Raw genomic sequence first — 22,806 nt, forward strand, 5'->3', positions numbered from 1 at the left:
TCTTCCTGCTACTCAACGTTAAGAAATGTTATAAAGATATTTACTACTAAAAAGCTTAGTGGTGTGTGTGTGTTGATTGTTTTTTTGTTTTGTTTTTTTCAGTTTTCCTTTTTTTTACTGAGATCTTGTGGCAAAAAAAAGCCAAAATGACTTTTACAGAGCATAAGCTGAGCAAAATACAAGAAATAATGCCTTTGGCATACTGAGTATTAAATTCCCGTAGCTCAGGACTGATTTATTGTTAACACAATGCTTGCCATGCATTCCTAAACTTATACTTTACATTATCTAGTTCCCACTGTACCAACCACAGTCTAGATGTCAACTCGTGAAGCCTACATGATTGAAAATAAACATGAAATGGAAAAAAAGACTGAACCCAACTTTCTAAATTCAGCAGTTGGTGGGAATTTTCCTCTGCTGATTATTGAAATATATTTTTTCCACATAGCTTGTGCAAGGATCAACACTCTGGCTAAAAATTCAAATACTCTCTAATAATATAAACCTGACACATCAGGGAGTTGGTGAAAAATGGGATCATTCATTGCTTTCCCAATGATCTCAGCACCTGCCTATTATGTACTAGAATCGTTGTATGTTATTTGACTATAAAAAACGTAAGTGTTCAGGCTTGCACCTCAAACATCTGCTGGTTGTAGGGAACAAACACTGGATTCAGGGTGTCAGTTTACATGTTTGGATGAGTAGATTGTCACACGGACTGTCCCGCGAGAAGACTGTCAATCAGTTTGTTGAAGCAAGAAGACAAGAGCTGTCACTGTAGCCTGGTCAGCTGGTCTGTCATTTGATAGCACCTGTGAGAGAGTCGGTGAGCCAGCACAGAGCTATGGTGTGCTTTTGACTCAGAGAGAGAGGAAGATTCTCATTAATATTTTAAGGTCCCAGTGACAAGCTTTCTTTGTATGTGATTAATAAAGGGTCTAATGCTTGGCCATAATCATTGTTGCGTAACCTAACAATGACTGAGTTCAGACTGATAGATTGGTTGGTAGTCCAGTTATCCAGATGGAATTGCCTTTACTAGTTTGTGCTTCAGTGTCAAGTACCTCATTTTCTTTTTGGACTGGTACTGAATGATAATGCATTGCATTTATATAGCGCTTTTCTAGGCATCCAAAGCGCTTTACAATTTCACTATTCATTCACTCTCACATTCACACACTGGTGCAGGCAAACCACAGTTGTAGCCACAGCTGCCCTGGGGCAGACTGACAGAAGCGAGGCTGCCATATCGTGCCATCGGCCCCTCTGGCCAACACCAGTAGGCGGTAGGGTAAAGTGTCTTGCCCAAGGTCACAACGACCAGGACAGAAAGAGCTGGGGGATCGAACCGGCAACCTTCCGGTTACAGATGTGCTTCCAATCCCCTGAACCATGGCCGCTACGAATAAGCAGTGTGCCCAAACAAAAATACACCTCACAAAACAAGGGCATGCAGACCACTGCCATTTGTTGCTTTAGAAACAGTCTATGTCCTTATACATTCAGTCATGCAGGCTCCCTTCAGGCCAATCATTAACCATTTCTACCTCAGTTAGACTGAGATTCAGTACAGCCATATGTGACGATGCATAATTTAGCTATCAAATTTTTTCAACCAAGCATTTGCCACGCTTGCCCTCATTTCTCATTCCTAAAGGGAATTGATAACTTACAGTACTTGCCTTGCAGTAGTTAGTGACTAGAGAATATATATATATCTCAGGTCAGAGAAGGCAATTTAAAAGTCATTTCCAAACCCAGCAGGAATCTGGTTTGTACTTACTGTACTTACTTGATAAATTGCCATACAATAAATCTCCTTCAGAATAATTCTTTGATCTTCACAGATTGCTGCTAAATCTTTCTCAGCATGCCGTTACTGTTTGTATTCAGTAGCAGTAAGCTGCCACTACCAGTGATGAAAATGAAAATCAAATGTGTTTCTGCTAGAACACACTTTCATCATCAGATTTACAAACAATAATGCACTGTCACAGAGAGGATAAGCAGAGACAGTGAGGGAAAGGCACAGATAACAGCAATGGTGTGGAGCTGCATGCACAGAGAGAAAATGTGTGGGTGAATCGATTGTACAAGTGAGAAGAATGTGCGAGTGAGTCATTTATTCGTTTACCTGTTTGAATATACATTAATTGTGACATGAAACTAAAGAAGTCCTTACAGAGATCTCTATTCAACAAATACACATATTCTTTCAAAATGTTTAATGCATTAGCAGTTTTTAAAGTTAATGGTTTTCATGCCTCAACATTCATTACTTGTATTCAACTTTGAACAAGTCACTTCTTTTAATATTATTAACAATTATTTCACGTACACAACCCGTATGTGAGTGTAGACATTAAATACACTTGACAAGCAATTAACCATTGTCTTGCACTACTATGAGGACAGAAAGCACTTGTCTAGCAGGTCTAACAGTCAGTCTTTGTTTACCAAACATGCACTGCTCTACTGTTTAGTCTCTTTAGCGTCTTTGAATTCACTGTGCAAAAAAACACCTTATTTGAAAGGTCATTTCTTACACTGTCATGTCATTGTTGTTTTTACAGAAACACATTTACTTCGAAAACCAAAACCACAAACACACACACTTTGTGCTTTGTGTTATTGTTTTGAGAACACGCAATAAGATGCTGGATATAAGGGCATACATAAGTTAAATAAAAGCATAAATGGCAAATACAGGAAACATGCATTCTTATTGGAGGAAATCCCATACAACCGATTCAGTATATATTGAACATGAGGAATCAGAACATTTGTATATAGCATATTTTCCAGGTGCACTATTTGTGTGAAGTGGTTCCCTGAAGGCAGAATGTCACAGGGTTCGCCATGTTTGACTGCATCTTCTCTGCCAAAGAGTTTGAATAGATTTAGATTTATATATAGAGTTTGTGTGTGTGTGTGTGTGTGTGTGTGTGTGTTTTTTTTATTTATTTATTTATTTATTTTTTTTTTTTTTATGTATTTCAAATCCTGCAGACATTAAAAACCCGTCTTCCTTTTCGTTACTATTTCCTGCTCTATAGTCAGTGCAAGCTCTTCTTCAAAGATAAATACTATGAAACCCCTACAGTTGTCCTTTCTGTAGATTATATATCATCTGCACTTTGTGAGTCCTTTTACTCTTTTAGAGTCTTGTAGTGTGATGTCACCAGATGATGCCATAGCTGCCATCTGGCCATGTTAATGACTTCCCTTTGTGATTGCACTGTTGCACAAATCAGTGCACCACAGAACTGCTGTGTCAACAGAAAAAACAATGTGGAGCTGGTGCAGTTTAAAGGATTAAATATGTTTGCCTTACTCTGTTGCAGTATTAGGAGCAGCAGAGTAGGTTATCATATACCTTCTTTGTCTTTGTGTGTTCTTATATCAGTGTCTTCAGTTCTTCTGGGTCTGTATACTTACAGATGTCTGAGAGAAAGGCCTATTTTTCTGGCCTCTCTTTTAGCAGTTGTAATGGGTTTTTTTTTTAAATTTCTTTTTCCTTTTTGGCTTTTGGGGTTATTGGCTTTATTGTATAATGATCAGTATGAATGGAGAGAGAAAGAAAGAGGGTGGATAAAATGAAGAAAACAGTGGACTCAGACCCAGGCATCTAGTGTGAGAACAGCCTTCAGTACATAGGGGGCACACTCTTGCAAATCTCTCTGTTATGTCATTTAGGCATCTACTAGCTTTTTGTGTTCTGACAATTATTCACTTAGTTGGTTGTTTATCTTTCAATAGGAGTCCCAACAGAGTTATGAAGGCTACTCTCATATTTATTTTTGTGTTACTGCTGTGTTTGCAAGTTTGAAATAGGTTTTATGAAAAACATATTTCAACTTAATTTTGATATGTTAGCGTGTTTCTATTTAGTCACTTAGTCATTGGAAATGAATGAATGAATGAATGGGCAAGATAAGAAGTGGTTTTAGGTCATTTATTTCAAACCTGGAGTAATGAGCCCCACACACAGGATATAGCACCTCTTAAGAATCATAACCACAGAAGAAACGGGTCAGAATAACCACTGGGGAGATCCTGTTGCCTCACTTAAGTGTGAGGGAGCATTATATGTAATTCATCTCACTCTTGCTTACTAAATAAAACATGAGACCATGATTGGTTGCAAATTTGACATGATCTTGGTTTGTTAATATATGTAAAATTTAGGGTTATGGTTTTGATCTGCTGGTTATCACTGATCTTTTGAGGGGGAAAAAGGGTCTTGAAGCCTTGGTTTTCTGTCTGCATGCATGGTAGCCAGATAAAGAAAGAATTACTTTTTACATTGCGTTATTATGATAGGCATGATTTATAGCTCCATAGAATCTGAGGAATGTTACCTATTCTTATGCAAAGACTGATACTTGTGGCTAATTATATAGTTGACCAACTATAGCTTTGTAGTAGCAATTCAAGCTTTTTATCCATAAAGCAGGAATTTGGTAAATCCTACCATCTCAATCTAGTTTCCAGCAAAATATGTAAACTTTCTAATGGGTGACAGTAACAAAATAACAAAATGGAAATATAATCCTTTTGTCCTAGCAGACAGGATATAAGCTTAAATTCAACATGCGTTCCTCAGACATCTGTGGATTTTCTAGCATAGAATGGGCTTTTTATGGGGATTTCCACACATAAATTAGATTTGTCCATGTTGGTAAAACCAATTAGTCTATTAGGCCACAAAATCACTCTGCCCGCAATCCCAAAATCTAAGGTAGGAGCAACTGATCTCCATCTGTCCATATCACCTAATCTCTTCTGTTAGTATTTGAGCTGTTCCAGCCTGCAGCTTCCCGTGAAAGCCACTCCATGTCCCACCTCCACCCCATGTTCTTCCATTTAATGTTTTATCTTACTTATGAATATTGGATTTGTTGTCAGTGATGCCTGTTTTGTTCTGTATTCTAATGGGAGGTCCTGTCTTAGACTGTTCCACATGTGGAACAACCTGGAGGTCCTAGAACAAAGCCAACCCTTTAAAAATAATTAAGCTTTATATTATTTTGACTAATATGGTTCTGAACTGAAGTAGCAATGTTGTATTAAAAAGATATCCCGAAACGGCTCTCAACAAGATACAATAGTGACCATCTGACTGTCTTAATATAACTTTTCATTGTAGGATGTGGCTACATCTGTGACTGGCTGTTTTAGTCATTCCTCTGGGGCTAGCTGCAGACCTTAATCAGTACACCTGTTGCTAGGAGACATATAAGTCCAAAGCCTCTCTGGCTGGCTGAAGGCTGAGGTATCCTTGTGCGTATTTAACCAGCTTATTTGAGTGCTACAACACCCAGACAAATATAAGGACCCCTCTGGTATTACTGACTAGGCTACAGATAGGTGGAGGCAGACACAACAGATGTGGAGCAAGTGAAGCCCCCCCCCCCCCCCCCCCCCCCAAAAAAAAAAGTGCATAAACACAACAGGACTATCCTGTATTTTTACGGCGTGCATGGGAAAAAAATCAAAATTTATTATGTCCATCTTTAATCTGTTACTATAGTTAAGGAATCTAAATTAAGCTATGGTAACAAGCATTTGAAACAGAATACGACAAAAGTTGTTTGAGACAACCATATATTTCTACCAGCTTGGATGCATTAAATGATTTTGATCCTAGTGCTTGAACGCTTGTCCATAACTCCATTACTGTCTGTCTCTACGGCGTCTCTAGCCCCTTCTCTTATTTTATCAGCCTCAGTTTCTTTCATGTATTTTTGTAATTTTTTGTGCCGCTATGTCTCTTCCTTTGATTCTGAATAGACTGGGGTACAGTGAAGAGACACACAAACAATAATGCAGAGCCATGCGGGTTGCACTGTGTGAATTGGCTGGAGCTAGTGTTGTTTTGCCTCAGGGTTGTATTTGATGTAAACATGTCAGAAGCTTGGCTCTCATTTGTTGTAATCAGGCTTAAAGCACAGAAAGAAAACAGTTGCTGAGAGCAGGAGAAGGAGAGAGGTGTGTGCATGTGCATAACGAAGAGTAAAAGGGGGGGAGGTTAGAATGAGGAATAAGAAGAATTGCGCTTGGACCAGCTTAGCAAGGCCATATACAGCCCTCATGCAGTATACAGTAAACGCTCTCTGTGTGTGACAGTGTGAACGCGCATGAGTGTGCGCATGTATTGACCTTGTTTAAACAAACAGTTAACCGGCCCCCTGGCTCTTGCTGCCCTCCCTAGTGTGCTGGGCAAACAGCAAGCCTGGGTGAGCTGATCTGTGTGTGTGTGTGTGTCTGTGTATGTGTGTGCGCCCGTGTATGTGCGCGTGTGTGCATAGATCCCAAGCCATGGTGCCACCATGTCACACTAGGGAAACCACTGCCAGTAAAAACGGGTCCTCTGGTGACCTTGACCACCATTTCTCCCATTTTTACATCTGTTGCACACACATGCTGGTCAGGCTGTTACACACAGACACGCACACTCACGCGCGACAAAACTTTGCAAGAATCGCAGTTTACACTAGAGTCAGTACACTTAAATTCACACATTGTCTGACACACATACACCAACCGGTATACGCTCTAGGGCTGTAGTTTACATCGACGTGGCTGCTCACTCTTTACACACACACACACTCCTGCATACACACAGAGTCTCACCATGGTAACAATGGAGCAACACAGCGAAACAACTTAGCAGACTCAGGCGCTAGCTGTTAGACAGTGTCGAGTTACGGCAGTGAGCTAGATCGAAGGTAGAGGATATAAGAGGATAGAGAAGAGAGGGTGACAAACGTAAAAGAAAGATGAAAGAACATGTCGGGTTTGAAGAGAGTGAAAGGAAAAAAAGGAAGAGGACAAAACAAGTAAAAGACATATGTAATGAATGCCAGGTTGTAGATGAAGCACTGTGTGTGTGAAGAGAGCCTGTGTTTTTCTTTTGAGAGCAGGTGCTGTTCCCTGATGTTCCATTATCAGATCTCCTGATGTCCAGAACAGCTCTTAAGAGGAGCTTTAATGTTTTTGTTTTTTTGTTTTTGTTTGTGTGTTTGTTTCTTAAGAGAGATGTGCCTATTTATGTATCAACGGTAAATTAAAATAAAATATGATGTGTCTTTAGTGGAGTTTTGGAACATCAGAACTGCTTCAGTGCACCTAGGCGTTGACCCCATAAACCAGTGCTATCTAACTTGGCTTTTCAAAATCTGCCATAACCATTTGGACCTTTTCTCTACATATATTGGCGCTATTGTTTTTAGCAAATTGTGCTGATTACCCACACCTTAGTCTTGACCTGTGACGAAATATACTTGTCAGTGAGTGCTGGTATTTTTATAGTTATTGAGTGACTTTGTCGTGACAATGTTCAGGATTCAGAATTAAGCGCATTGCTGCTTTTTATCAGCCCTGTCGATGGGAGGTAATGTCACCCTGAATAAGGAACCACTCCCACCAGATTGAAAAACTTTACTCAGGAAAAATTTATATTTGCAGTGACACTTATTGTGGGTAAGGATCACTACATTATTGGTGTCCATTTGTGTAAGTCTTTAGCTATGCAGAGACTGTGCTATTCATATGCAGAATGCTGATTTGTTTGAAAAGTTGGGCTCAACAGGAAAGGAAACGACAGCGGAGTGCACTACGAACCAAAAGAAGAGCGAAATAAGCACAAGCCACATTGTTCCACATAATTTTGAAGCTGCCCTCTGGTGACAATACACAGCTACAACACATAGAACAAGGATTGCTAGGCTCCGTATAGCACCTGCGGACTACAAACACGCTGGGACCTTCCTAGCCTGCCTTTAGGTAATCAGCTGGATTGGTGTGTGATCACTGCAAATGGTCCTAGCACATGATTTCCAGAATTTTAAACTTGTGAAACCATTCAGTGACACTCTGTGCATGATTGACATCCCAGAAGAGACCACTTCCCCCAGGATAAAAAAAAAAAGAAAAAATCATCAAAAAATAAAGTTAATTACTCTGAATTTCTTATTTGAGGTACCCTTTTCCTTTAGTGGCACAAGCAGACTCAAACTATGTGAGCAAAGTGCACCTCCATGGCATTACAGAGTCACCAGATCCAGTCGTATCCCATGAGGTGAAGTTTTTCCCCTTTAATCTGCCATGTTTCTATATGGATACAATGATTTTTTTCCCCCCCTCAGCTTCTAGCCTTATTACTGGATCAGTGGAACAGATGAAGGCCAAAAATAAGTGGTACTTTATTTAGTATGAGCTGAGTATGTAACTGTATCCCGGAGTTTTATTTTAGGGGAGGGAGTTCATCCCAAACTCTATCCATGGTCAGAAGATAGAAGTCAGAAGTTAGTTACATGCTCTGGTGAACATTGGCCTGGGGTCATGTGATGGGTTTTAATGTCACTTTGGTTTAATATAAGAACTGATCTCTATCAGGCCTGAGTTGCATGCTGACTGACCAGCAGGGCTCAGTGAACAGGCAGAAAGCTGAGGAGTTGAAAGTGTAGAGACCACCCTCCTGTGGTATTTCACACTCAGCCATAGATATAGGGGGTGGAGGATGGGGCACTCAGGAATGTGAAACAAGTCAAGGATATGTGTCGTGTACATCCACTACCGAGAAGAGGAGTCGGCAGTCTTGTGCCAAGACCATGGCACAATCACAGCTATGGCATGTGCGCTTGTTTACATGTCCTGTTGTTAGCAGATGATGCTTTATCCAGTTTCTGAACTGAAGGTGTAAAAAGGTCACCTGAAGTGTAGTTAGATTACTTTTTCTGATCCTCGTTGTAGTGCTCTACAGACAAATGCAGTGATTAGAAAGGTTAATAAGGTGTTAAAAAATGCAGTGACATATTTTTCTTTGTGCAGCTTTCACTACTTGTTTGCTATACTCGTTCTGTGTGCTTACATGTGTAGATCAGTTTTGTGAAGCTGCTGTTTTTTCACTTATCTAAATTAATCAAAGTAAACCAAGTGAAGGAAATGCCAGACTAAAAGCAATTGTGGTTTACTAACTATGACAGAGACTAGCTTGGCACGTGTTGTAGTATGTTTCTGTTTCATCTGCGGGGTTGATTAACTGAGACTGCTGAAGTGAGCTTTTTCTTTCTGGCTCTCTTATCAGGTTTTGCCAGTTTATTATTTGATTTTGAAAACAACTCATGGCCTGCTAATTGTATATTTGTCAACACTCCTGCTTCACATAGAATCCCTCATGTGTACACAAAGAGAGTGAAAGAGGTCAAGATGAAGGGGTTAAATGAATGGAAGGAGAAAAGGAGGCCTTCTGTTTCATGGTTGCAGAAAAACAAGGTTTCCACTTTATTTAACAGAGTGTTAAACGTGTTTACCCTCAACAAATCAGCTCCAGGTATTATTGTCACTAATAGTAAAAACAAAAAACCACATACCGTACCGTACTTTAAAAAAGAAAGAAAGAAGATTTTCTGTGCTTTTTGTGCTTTTCATTTTTTTGCCATTTGTCTGTCCTCTCACAGATGCATTTTTCCAGACACTTTTAACTCTTTTTACCCTGTCTGGAACACACATGGTGCTACAAATAAACATGTCTTGATTTATAGACACACACACACACACACACACACACACACACACACACACACACACGTACAAAGACACATGCACATGTGCAAGCACTGTCTATGATCACTTCCACACTGTGCAGGCATGATCATAAAACAAGCAACACAGCCCACAGACTGTTGATTCCTGTGACTCTACATTTCATGACTCCAGAAAAATGGTGTCATTTATAGCCGTGGATCCATTCAAGCTGGTGGGCATAATTACCTGTTAGCTCGTTACTTGGAAGGTTTGTTCTTCAATGTGGCTTTTAAGATCTAATGTGGTTTTTAAAGATGAACCCATTACTGGTTATTATAGGGGCCTCATGTTGGCCCTTGGTGCAGCTTCCTTCCGAATACATCTCTTGTGCCAGATGTTCTGTGTTGAATTCAGATTCACATGGATAATGGTGAGAAAGAAAAGACTGTATCTGTCAGTTTAAATGATGAAGTTTGGTTGCAAAAATGTATGGTCCCCTCTTTGAATTTATAATTTTTTAAGGGAGGAAGCTAACCTCTGTGGTCATCAACCGTGTCAATAGTGCCACTGAGATTATATTTTATTTATTGCAATCACAGTCTACACTTTAAGTGCAGGCAAAAACACACACCCAACAGCAATGTGAATCACTTTTTTGTTTAGTCATTCAGCTGAAGTAATCCATCACTGGGCATTAATGAAACAAATTTGCAGGATGTGGTGGAGAAGTGTCAACATACCATTGGGCGGGGAGCTTTTGCTCTGAAAACTCAGGCTAAGCCTAGGGGAAATTCTGTTTTTTGTGGGGTTTTTTGTTTGTATGTGTTTTTTTGAAAGCCACAGTTTGAAATGCAGCCAGTTATTTCTTTGGTACCCATCAGCAAACCTTAAATTCTGCGTAACATAAAACAATACTTTTAACACATTTTTAACCAAATATACATTTGGCCACTTTATCCCTTTCTGTCATTGCACTTGATGCATGCCATAATGCTTTGCAGCAAGGTGTGGTTTCAGCTTGAAACACTGGAAATTATAGAGAAATGTATAATAACCAGTCTAATTTTGTTTAGTAGCTACAAACAGCGTTTGGCTGTTTTTAAAAACAAACCACCTTTTATTGACGCCTTCTAGATAAAAGCTTATTTATTTAGCTCACAAAAATGAATTAAAATTAAGACCTCAAGCAGTCTGGCTGCATAGCTCGTATCTGCCACTCAGGGTTTCTCAGTTTTTCCACTGCTTGATTTAATGTAGGTACTGCCATACCTTGACTTCTTTCACAAAGGGGAAAATCTCAGAAGCAGCAATTAACAGCAAAAGAGAGGAAGATGCATCTAATGACAACAATTCCCATAACACAGATCTCACCACTTGATCCAGTTTACCTTTTAAGAATGCTGGAAATACTTCTTTGAACTAATGTAGTTTTAAAATTGGCTTCAGATAAAGTCAGCCTTTTAAAAACACAGAGACAATCCTGCATCAGTGCCTGCTCTCTGTTGTTATTTAGGTACATTTGTTCCTGATGGTGACCGATTTCAGTCATTTTATTTTAGCTACTTTTGGAAGAGCATACGACAGATCCCAAGCTACACCCACTTTCTCTCTGTCAATGCACCAAACACTCTGTACCAGGCATTGACACAGCGGTGTATGACGCAAACCTGCAGGGAGGAAGGGTTCAACAGCCAGCTGTGGTGGGGTTGAGGCTTGGCAGTTCCTGGGGTGAAACAGCAATGAAAGGCCTTGTTCTTTTCTGTTAACCTCAATGGGCTGCCCTCCATCTGAGCTGGAGGTGTGGACTTGTGAGGCAGTATGGTGGGAGTGCGTATAAAGGGGGGTGCCATCCTGCCGTCACAGAGTCTGCCAAGTACAACATTACAACAGTAGTGGGATTGTGCAGTCTGTGTATTTTTTTTTTTCTGTCCCTATGAGCAGGAAAGGTTTTGCTCTCCTTTCCATCTTTCCCTTGTCTCTACCCAACCTACAACACTTTTACTTCATCAGACATCTCACCTGTTTGAGTTCAAACCAGAGCTCTAGCTCTCGAAGGACAGCCAAAGAGCATTGCCCCTCACCAGTTTGGTATTCATCAACCACTACATTCAAAAAGCCATTGATTTGTATTAACCTTTTTTTGAAATCTCAACTAGTATCACACAGGTCGGATTTTTTGGTTATGTTTTTTCTTAAAACTCGTTTGATTTAGCATCTTGGCAGTTACGGTAATTTGTACACCATTAATTATTAATGTGGTACTACTGTAGAAATACAACTTTTTTTTTTTTTTTTTGTCTTGAAACAGCTGAGTACATGAGGTTTACTTGTCAATGATGAGCGGGTATGCAGAGGGAAAAAATTAGAAGTCAATTAGTTGAAAACATCAGTGTCAGACTGGTGGGAGGCCAGAGTGTTAGACAAATCTCCAGTGGCTCTGCCAGAAATATCACAACATCCTGGACCTGTCAATAAGATTAATTCCAGAAAAGGTTGCTTCTTAAGGCAGTGGAAATGAAGAGTATTCTTTTGTTAGCACCTCTCATCTGGAACCCAAGGACTAACATCTGTTTTTGTTCTGTGTTTCTGTCTCTGTCTGTGTCAGCTAATTGGCTACAATGAGAAGCCCATCAACCTGCAGATGTTCATTGGAACAGCAGATGACCGTTACTTGAGGCCGCACGCCTTCTACCAGGTGCACCGGATCACTGGGAAAACCGTAGCCACAGCCAGCCAAGAAATTATGGTCTCAAGCACCAAAGTTCTCGAAATTCCTCTCCTCCCTGAAAACAACATGTCAGCCAGGTAAATGTCAAGACCACTTCAGGGTTGCATTACTTAGTTATGAGTTTACCACCATGAAGGAAGTCATGTCCAATGAAAAATAACCTCTTTTATGATTATACATAGTTGTAATATCTTCCAAAGGGGATTTTATAGATTTTCTTAATTTAAACCAACAGGAGGGTCGGGGGCCGAAGGAAAATTTGAGTGTTTCCCATGGAGCAGAGAACCTAATTTTATTAATAAATTTAGGATCCCTATAACAGCAGAATGATTAATTTATATAAGACCTGGTTTCATTTACATTGGAATTAATGGAAAGGGATTTTGTCATTTACACTTGTAATAAATCATATTCACAGGCATTTTTAATTTCAACAGTTTGAGCAATTACAACCCTGGCTTCTTGTTGCCAGTCCCCTGCTGGGTTTGTGGTTGGTTTCTATCACTCCTAGGCCTTTACTACTTAAATAAGTCTTAGATGCTTGCTATCCCGGTGGTGCTGTATTGGGCCAACTATTTTCCCATTACCCTGCAGTATCGACTGTGCTGGCATACTTAAGTTGCGGAACTCAGACATTGAGCTGCGGAAGGGGGAGACGGATATCGGAAGAAAGAACACACGGGTCCGCGTGGTGTTCAGAGTGCACATCCCTCAACCCAATGGGAAGGTGCTGTCGCTGCAGGCTGCCTCCATTCCTGTGGAGTGTTGTGAGTGTCTGCTTCCTAAACTCAGCTTACACACATAAAAATATTCATTCAGAAAGCCAGAACAGGAAAGATACAAAGATAGAAACACACAAACCTTCTCACATACACACTTGTTTATTAGCAAGCTTGCAGCAATTTAAGATTTGATCTGCTGTGGTTACTTTAGATAAGAATGTTTGATAACTGTTAAAAATGTAAATGTGCTCAGTTTTTTTCTCTTCCCTTCTAGCCTGGTTATCTATAAAGTTACAAAGACCTACAAAAATATATAATACATAATTTTTCTTTTATACGTAGGCTTTCAGAGAGGTTTTAAATCTACAGTCTGTTCTATCTTTATGTTATACCTTATATAACATAAGGTCACTTATAATACAGCTCAACAAATAACCATTCTCTCCTCAACCCTTTCTATCCCACTTCCAGCCCAGCGGTCAGCTCAGGAACTACCCCAGGTGGAGAAATCCAGCCTGACCAGCTGTCTGGTCAGCGGGGGAGAAGAGATGGTCATCACTGGTGCCAACTTTTTCCCAGAGTCTAAGGTCATCTTCCTGGAGAAAGGCCCTGGTAAGTTTTGTGTTCGCACAGCAGCTTAGCCTTGAACCACCCCTGCAGAATTAATGCGTGCCAAATGTGTGTGCAAAAATATTTCATGCTTTTTACAAGCCACCATGAGTAAAACATTAAATGTGTCATTTCGATCTGTATAGTTTTAGTCACAGACCAAACCTACTCTTCTATCATTTACAGTGGGATATTCTTCCCGGTGAGATCATATAAATCCACGTTTTATGCATTATTGCGAGAGGTCTTGTGCTTATTCTGCATTTGTATTACACATTTTCTGTGCTGTTACTAGACCGTGACCTCTGTTTTCTCGAAAAAAGACAATATCGGGAGAAATCAGTATATATTACAAAAGCGTAAAATTATTCCTGACTTCTTTTAACAGTGTTGTTAATGTTTCTGCGTCACTTCTCAGCTACATTCACAGCTATCATTATATTAGCCTCAGGGAATTTCTTGTTCCAACAAGCTAATTTGTTAAATTCCAAACAGGTTATGTGAGTTGGTTAGTTGTGCTTACAGTATTTTTTTAAACATAATAAACATTTTAAACATAATTTTTATTAACACTTAAACAATTAGTACATAATCATTCGTGCTTATGTTGCAGTTGTCACTGATTTGATCTTTATTTAAAAATAAAAAAAAAAAGAATAATATCAATGCTATAATCTGCCACAATAAGTGTTATTGCGGCAGATTATAGCGTTGATATCATTCTTTTTTTATTTTTAAATAAAGATCAAATCACTGCAGCAGGACCCCACCCTCAAACTGTTTGTTTTGTTAATCACCCATCCGTTATTTACTCAAACACTGTAATTGAAACGATTAAAATGTTTAAATTATTTTTGTGCAGCAAAGTGATTTTTGTAATGTTGATGGCATGAAAAACACCTACAGACACAAGTGTACAATACATGCCACAGTTAGTTTAGTCCGTCATCTGTCAGCAAACATGAACTGCTAAAGCTAAAGAGCAGAGGAGATGGGGACATCTCTGCATCTACAATAATGACAATCAACTGGGCTTGCATTTGGTATGCAAGTGACAAAAACTTGCTACACTACTAAATAATACTGGTGTCGTGTAAAGAGTATGTGAGTGTGGGGAACAAGATGAATGTAAAATTCTATAACCAAAATGTATTAGTTTAATAAATACTTAAGATTCCCTTGTGGGATTGATAGTGTCTATATATCTATCTAGGCTGAAAAAAATGACTCAGGATATAGCTACATCCAGATCATTTTGATTTAAAGCATGCAACTTTTATTACCTTTGCCTCAGCCCTCACTAATCTGGTATTTCAAGACCCGCTAAATGACTTTAACCAAAAGTGATTCTGGTCTGGGTTTAGTTTGAAAAATCCAAGATTGTGGCTTAGTCTGCGCAGCAAGAAACTGAGACTTGTTCAGACAATTGCACAGGTCTCGTCAGTCTTAATATAGCCATGATAGTATAGCTAGGCACACATACATTGCTTGATTTCACCCTGCGTGTGTAAGTCCTATTTTTTTAATGCCATTAGTACACTTCCACCTCATTGTCTGTCCAAACAAAGAAATCTCTGGTCTTTTTGTTATTGCTGTTCATCTACTGTAGTATTTATTACATAAACCAACCCTCTGATTCCTGATTTACTCATGCACACACTTTGCCCCACATTTAGAAAGAGAGCTTTTGCATTGTAAAACATTGTTTTACAATGAAAACGTGTTGTACATGTAGCCTCAGTTAAACCCCCATGGTATTTCAAGACCATCCAGTCTCTGTTAAGTGGGCCTCTTTCTCTTCCTTATCCTTTCTCTCTTTTATACATGACTCTATAACAACAAATATAATAGCTGTTACTTGGGATGGAAATTTTAAATGCATGAGTTTTGTTGAGCCAGTCTCTGCTTGCCTGAGGCACTTTTGTGATGAAGAGCTACAGAATCAAGTTCACACACGGCAGAAAGGTTGAGTGATGTTTCTGTGAGTGAGTGAGAGGCATTCTGAAAAAAAAAAATTAAGGACAAAAAAAGCTGCCTGGAGGAATGTGTTTAGCTCTTTAAGGTGTACCAGGTGAAGCATAGCATAGAAATGTGGAAACCTTCAAGAGGCACATCTTGGGTAGGGAGAAAAGCTGGTGCATGAACGCAGTGGACTGTGGAAGAAAAATATGAAAGGAGAGGGGGCAATAATGTTGATTGGGTTTGTGTAAACGATCTACCTGATTATGACTAATCCGCCTGCTTTTAGTGCAGAAAAACACTGATTGGAGTAAGTATTGGAATGGAAGAAAAAAGAGAGGCAATGACAGATATTTTTCCACGGCTTCTCATAATTGAGGGACAACAGATTTATGAAAAACTAGAGATTTGCCCACTGTCACTCTTACTTACATTGCAAGATGCTACTAAGTAACTTTACTATAAACGGATACAGATCCAATCTGTATCTGAGTTGGAGTGAGAGCCTATTAAAGCAGATAGATGTTTAGGTTTGTTAGGTTTTGCACAGTTTTAGTATGAATCTTGTTTTTTGTTAATTTAATGCAATATACAATAATTGGAGATGGAAACACAATTACACTAATTTACACATATGTATTTGTTGTTGCTACTCTTTGTCAAATACTGATGTTAAACTAAGTCCATAACTGGTATGAGTCAGTTTTTACAAGCATGACTGTTTATAGAAGGGGTTTGACTTTAAAGGCTACCTTGAATTGTTTCAAATACAGCCTGGTTACTCCAGTGTTTCAGCTGTAGCTTCTTAAAAAGAAAAAGCCCACAGTTGCAATATAAAAAGCAATCACCCTTTATATTTTTATTCTGTCTCCCAGCACAATCAGAGCATGTTCTTTCCCTCTGTCTGGAGTGTGCAGGGTGTCTCGATGAACCGAGTCATTGTCTCGGTGGTGGTATGAGGCTCCTGTCGAAGCTTGTTGTCTGACAGAGCATGTGGGGCCCTTGCTGCTGCCTGTTGAATGTCAACATGCTGTGCTGCTGTAATGCACTGCTGTCGGCTTCAAAGGCATTCAAGGTCATTTTCTTCACTGAGGGGGAAAAAAAATTCTCTTTTTATCAACAGGTTAAGCTCTTCTTTTGCAATCAAGTGAATCTGTCTTTTGTGCTTACTACAAGTAAGGCTAATGTTCTGTGTGATCAGAATACCTTCTAAAACCCATAGTTGATTTTGGTAGAATATGTTACAATGACTCTAAGACTGCCTCTTAGGCCTCTAAGACTGCTTAGTTTGCTGGGATCTACATGTAGGTTAGGCCTCTCTGCAGACTTGTTGCAGATGCCTGAAAGTGGTATTTGGGGGAATCCTTTGGTTTTTGTGGAAGAGGCTATGCAGGTGCACATTTTACTTGCACCATGTAGGCGCCCTGAAAAAAGGTTCTCAGAACCTTCACAGACATACGTCCTGAAAAAAGTAACTGCAAATTAACATAAGCTAAAAGGCAATTGGGTAGTTTATTTGTCACAGTTCATATTCTTCTGAATGGTGCAGTGACTGATTTCTTCCATCCAGAGTCCAAACTTGTCAGTGTTTTCACCCCAGCTGCTTCCCTTCAAGCAGCTGCCCTCATAGGTGTCTGGCCAAATAATTAGATCCCTCATAGGAAAGCTGGAAAAGAGGTTTTCCAGCCAGAAACCTGGCACTTACTTATGTTAAAATAAATACAATTATTCCACTGCTTTCTCCATAATTTTAACCAGGCAAGACAAACAGCATGATATTTGGATTACTAAAGGCTCAGAAGCCAGATTTTCTTCGTAGGGCTTTTGGGCTTTTAAATCTACATCATTTTGACGTCTCCTGATATTCTGAGTAAACTGAAATTTTTACTTTTCCAAGACCTTTGGCTCTTTTTGAGCCATACTTAAGAAGGCTGAAAATACAAAGACTCTGCAAAACAAGTTTCAAAACAACTTACTTTAAAGTCTCTGAATTAAAGAGCTTTATTCAGTAGTGATCATGTATAGCCTGCCGTTTTAGTTAGTTAATAATTTTCTCGTTGTATTTTATATCCCTCTTTTAGTGTATTTCAAAGTCGCAATGATTCAAGTTGTGTTTGGCCTGAAGCGGTATTGTAGTGATGCGATAAACTGATGCTGTCTGCTTCACCATTATAGCTTAGCTTCCATGATTCACGCACACAAGTTCTCAGTAAATTCTTTACCGAAACTCTGCTTCACTTTGTTGTTTTTAGCCGGGCTGCCACTCAGGAGCAGTTGATGATTTTTTGATATATTAGTATAACCTAATGTGTGCAGTTTCATTTTCATTTTGAGACAGTGCTGATGATTTCAAAAATTCAAAAACAAACTTGGGAGTCCCTTTTATGTGTATTCAAGAATTTTAACTTTGACATTACAATCTCTGTCAATCTAAAGTCTCTTGCTTCTTTATGCAGCCTTTTCCTTTTTTTTAAAAAAAATTCTAAACCATTCGTTCCAGATGGACGACCACAGTGGGAAGTTGAGGCAAAAATAATCCATGAGAAAACTCAAGGTGTAAGTAGTATTTATTTACTTTTATTTTTCTTTACCTGTGTAGTTACATTATGTTTTTTTTTCCCCACAGTGCTTTTAACTTTGTGATATGTTTCATGACAAAAAGTCTCAATGTTTTTGTAGTCATGCATTGTGGTGGAGGTCCCTCCGTACCACAGTAAGAGCGTGAGCTCAGCCGTGCAGGTGCAGTTCTATGTCTGCAATGGCAAGCGGAAAAGGAGCCAATCACAACGCTTCACTTACCTTTCAGGTGAGTTGAAATATTCTTGTGTTTTTTAACAGAGCGGCTAAGGGTCCTTAAAAGTCTTAAGAACAGATTGAGAAAGAAAGAGCTTTAAAAATGTATCTTAAATTTAGTTTTGAGGAGTTTGGGCCATTTCTGCACATTAAGATCACACAATCCATCAGGACTGTTAACACCATGGTATTTTTGGAGCAGACTAAAGTCTGATCCACAACCCAATCTAGGAAGTGAAAAACAAATATTAGATGAAGGTGATGATTATAGTTTACTTCAAGATTTCTGTTTAACCAGCATTTTTAGTTTCTACAAATGATACAGAAATGTATTAATTAGACCTGTAATTATAAATGAAAGTCTTCATTAGTCAAGACATAATTCAAGGTGCTATTATGACTTGGTGACGATGTAAAAGGAAGTAGTGTTGCACAGGCTATTGGAATTGTTATGGGTTTTTTTATTAACCAAAAAAATCAGCATTATTCTAGTTACCTAATTACTTAATTAGTTACTGAGTTTAATTGATGTTTAATCTGATTTGATGGTGTTTTAGACTAAAGGACCACATGAGGAATTGTGCACATAGTGAAAGTAAAAGCATTTTACCTTCAGGTTGTGTCAGACTAATAGAAAATGTTCAGATAATACTGCAGATTGCACGTACTGTTGTAATACTAAATGTCTTGTAGCTTATCAAAGATTTAGTATTTTTTGACGTTAATAAACATATGTAAAAAGCGTTTGAACATATTTGTAAACACAGATGGGCTTTTTTTAGAGTCTAGATTCATAACGGTTTTTTTTTCTTAATTAAGAAAGTACACAATTACTTCATTTAATATTTTTGCAATGTGAGATAATACTTTAAGCATTATTTGGCATTGCTCCACGCTTGTGTGACACCCCCAAGTTAATGACAAAAGTTTAAAACATCATGTTGCACGCTTCTCCACGGGGGCTTTGCTAACCTCGTTTCTTTCTTTCTCTCTCCAAAGAAAGCATTGCTGTGGTTTAGAGAGGGCTCTTCCACTAACAATAACATTAACACCTGCCAACTGTTTATTTTGTAAAGCTTTCTCAATCCAGAGCCAACCGTTTTTTGTTTTTGTTTTTTTTTCTGACATGCACCGCATTTGCATGATACAGATCTTTTGCTATCCAGGAAACTTTTATTATACATTGAGTGTGAGTTACAGTGTGAAGTGTACTTATTTTTCTTAAAACGTTAAGGAACTCAGTCTTAACATTTTATTGTTAAAGTTTCTTCAATATTTCAAATCCTTTTTCGGATCAAATTTATGTCTTGTTATTAGATATTGTTATTGTGTTTTTTTTCCCTCATAAAGCAAGTCAAACTGAAAACATAGTTGGCGGAATATATTGACATGTGAGCATTTTGTGCAACACATCCAAACCCTTACTTTCACCGCAGCAGTGTGTATAATTGTGTTTGTGTGTGTGTGTTTATGTGTATAAGCAGCCTTGCCCATCCACCCACCCAGCCTTTCTGTTTGCAAGCACGCCCACTCTGCACAGGCAGTTCCTGTTTTCCCCGTTGACAGATTAGTTCAGCCAATTACAGCAGAGTAGAATAACCCTGCTCAGTCAGTCAAGATGGGTCGCTGACACCGCTAGTGTCACCACGGACACCGCCTCCTTTATTGTGGCAAAAATAGAAAAAAGAAATCAGCTAATCAGTCGGTTTCATGTTTCATCGTGGGCTGCTGCAGAGGCCCTGGCCCAATTTAAGAATGTGTTCTGAGAAAACTTGGAGAAAAACTGATGAACAAATAACCTTTGTTTCTGTTTTGGTTTTTGAAATCGCTGCATTGTCATTCAGGTAACGGGGATAAACCTCACGTATTTGGACTAAATTTTTTATAAATTTCGGAAAATAAAAGATGAAAACATCTTGAGCTTACTCATATACTGTTTATATTTGTATTCCCTGGCTCCTTTTCAAGCCATTTCAAGTTTAAAAGCACCGTTACTGTGCCTCTTGCCTTTTAATCCCAGAAAGTGATTAAAAGCACAGTCAGTGAACTCGTTGGTTCTGTTGGTCTGATCCGGGCTGGGGGGCATTCAGCTCCTCTTCCCACACAACACTTCACATGATGGCAGCCAGACTGACAACATATGCTCTCTCTCTGATTCAGAGCTGGATAAAAATAAAACTCACTGTCACAAGGCACCAGATTGGGAAATAGGTTACTGATTGGCATAGCAGTGCTCTAAGCTGTCACAGTAAAAGGAAATGGCCCCATTTAGTATAAAAAATTTGGGAGGCTTTTTTTTTTAAATTTTATATAGCTTTAAGGGTCTTTTAGTCTACTTTCAGCCTTAAACCACAATTCTGAGGAAACTAGTGGGACCTGAAAATGTGGAAAAACTTAAAAATGCAACTCACTTTTGTAGCTGGTTTAGGTCCTTGGACTACTGTACCTGAAGCAAAAATAGTAGTGATATTGTTGATACGGCAACACTCTGGCTTGATAAATGCATATATTGCTTTTATCTATGTTCTTGCTGTGTTTGGTTGGCAGACATGACTGACTGTGTGATTTTTCTCATTTCCCTTCCTCCTGTCTGTGTGTACATCTGTCCCTTTAGTTATGGTTAAACAGGAGCACAGAGACGAGCTGGACCTTCCTGCGGTACCTCCTATTTCCATGCCCCGGGCACCTGCTGGCAGTCTGGTGCGCACCCAGCTGCCTTCTCCTGAGCTGGGCCACCCATCGGATAACCTTCTGTCCAGCTCCCCTCATGGCCTGGCCACGGGCTCCGGACCTGGCCTGCTACCCGTGCAGACCCCCTGCCCCTCCCTGGGCTCCCCATCTTTCCAGCACCTGCCCCAGCTCCAGGGTCGCATTTTGCATCACCCCCCTGCAGACTGCCAAATGACGTACCACCCGAACTCTGCTCCCCTTTCTGTTCCTCCTCATTCTTCCTACCAGCCCATGCAGCACAGTCATGGTCACAGCCTGCCCTTCAACGGCCAGCCCAGCCTTTCTCCTCAGGGCTATGAGAGGATGCCATTTCAGCAGAGCCCCAGCGCAACATCACACCCAATGGGCATGGGAATGTTGTACCCCTCCTCCCCTTGTTCCTCACCAACCGCTCCATCCTCTTCAACAACCAACCCCATTGAGGGTTCCCCACAGAGCCAGCAACCCCTCTTTCCTCCCTCATGCTCACATCTCCAAACGCTGGGAAGCTATCACTGCTCTCCCACCCAGGTGCCCTCCCCAGGTGGACACCCCCTAACAGGGCAGCACTCCACACCACTGCAAAGGGCCATGGGCTATCACCCAGTTAGTCAAAGATCAGCATCCTGTCCCACAACGTCCAGCGCCCCTCCTCCAAGGATGGTCCCCTCTCCCCACTCTGGGCCTTCTTCTCCTCAGCTCCACTCATTGCCGTACCAGTCTCCCACCTCATCTTCACCCACCTCAGGCGGCAGCCCTCTGGGGCCCCTCCAACAGCAACATTCAGGACAACTTTCTCCCCAGGCTACAAGCCCAGTCATGACTAGCCTTTCTCCGGCAGGAGTGGGGCCTCTGGTTCATCCTCTAAGCCCTCAGGGGCCCTTCCAATCAGATGGGGAGAGGCTGAGTATTAAACAGGAGCCAGAGGACAGGGAGCCCACCTTCCGCTCCATTGGCTTACAGGACATCACACTGGATGATGGTGAGATGTATGACCTTATATTCTTAAAACATTTCCTGTGGGTTTAGTTTTTATTGCCTAGGCTCAGTAGCTACCTTGTATTTTAATAAACAGTGAAACACGTGTAACCTTTGGGAGAAAGTTCAATGTTTAGAACTAGCTGCCTTTACAATTTTAACTGTCATTACGTAAAAAGAAAGAGCTGAACTCATTCAAATTTGACTGTCTTTCAGAAGTAACACAAAACAGACAAAGCAATCTGAAATAAAAAATTAAAGGTTGATGGAGTAATAGTGTAAAAATAGTAATTTCTATTTTTTTTTTTTAATTATTATTATTATTATTTTAACCATGCTTCTTTCTCTCTGCAACCCTGTTTTGTTCTGTGTGTAACTATGCGTCTTTGACTCTCACTCAGTTTTCTGTCAGTCCAGCCTTCAACTCTCATTATCACATTTTCCTATCCTTTTACACAAGATATTTAGAGCACAACCATCTGTGATCAATCTCATTTTCAGTCTGAAACAAGGGACCGCTCAGGGATTAAATTTACCCTACAATATGTGACGCACAAGATAAATTTGTACCTGATGATGTAAAACAATACACAGCACCAGTTGTTATATTTTCAAGAGGCTGAAACCTTGATGCCTGATAACAGTGATAGTGTTTCATCTGTCACTGCAGTGCACAGTTGTGTACACAGGTTCATTACTGAGGGGTCTTGTGACTTCGTATTGGGTAACATAGACACAATAAGACTGATAGCTGTAGTATCGTATTAAAGG

General features: G+C 39.8%; 1 protein-coding gene across 1 annotated transcript in view; it reads left to right on the forward strand.

Annotated features, from left to right (window-relative positions):
* nfatc3a (nuclear factor of activated T cells 3a) overlaps positions 1-22,806 on the forward strand; it is a 58,930-nt gene that overhangs the window by 23,761 nt on the left and 12,363 nt on the right. The window contains exons 4-9 of the mRNA XM_040011981.1: positions 12,143-12,342; positions 12,860-13,032; positions 13,459-13,599; positions 18,056-18,111; positions 18,235-18,361; positions 20,963-22,039. Coding sequence (XP_039867915.1) covers positions 12,143-12,342; positions 12,860-13,032; positions 13,459-13,599; positions 18,056-18,111; positions 18,235-18,361; positions 20,963-22,039 — 1,774 coding nt within the window. The remainder of the gene's footprint in view (positions 1-12,142; positions 12,343-12,859; positions 13,033-13,458; positions 13,600-18,055; positions 18,112-18,234; positions 18,362-20,962; positions 22,040-22,806) is intronic.

Source organism: Simochromis diagramma, unplaced genomic scaffold (genome assembly GCF_900408965.1).
Source record: "Simochromis diagramma unplaced genomic scaffold, fSimDia1.1 OVJJ01000603.1, whole genome shotgun sequence".
NCBI lineage: Eukaryota > Metazoa > Chordata > Actinopteri > Cichliformes > Cichlidae > Simochromis > Simochromis diagramma.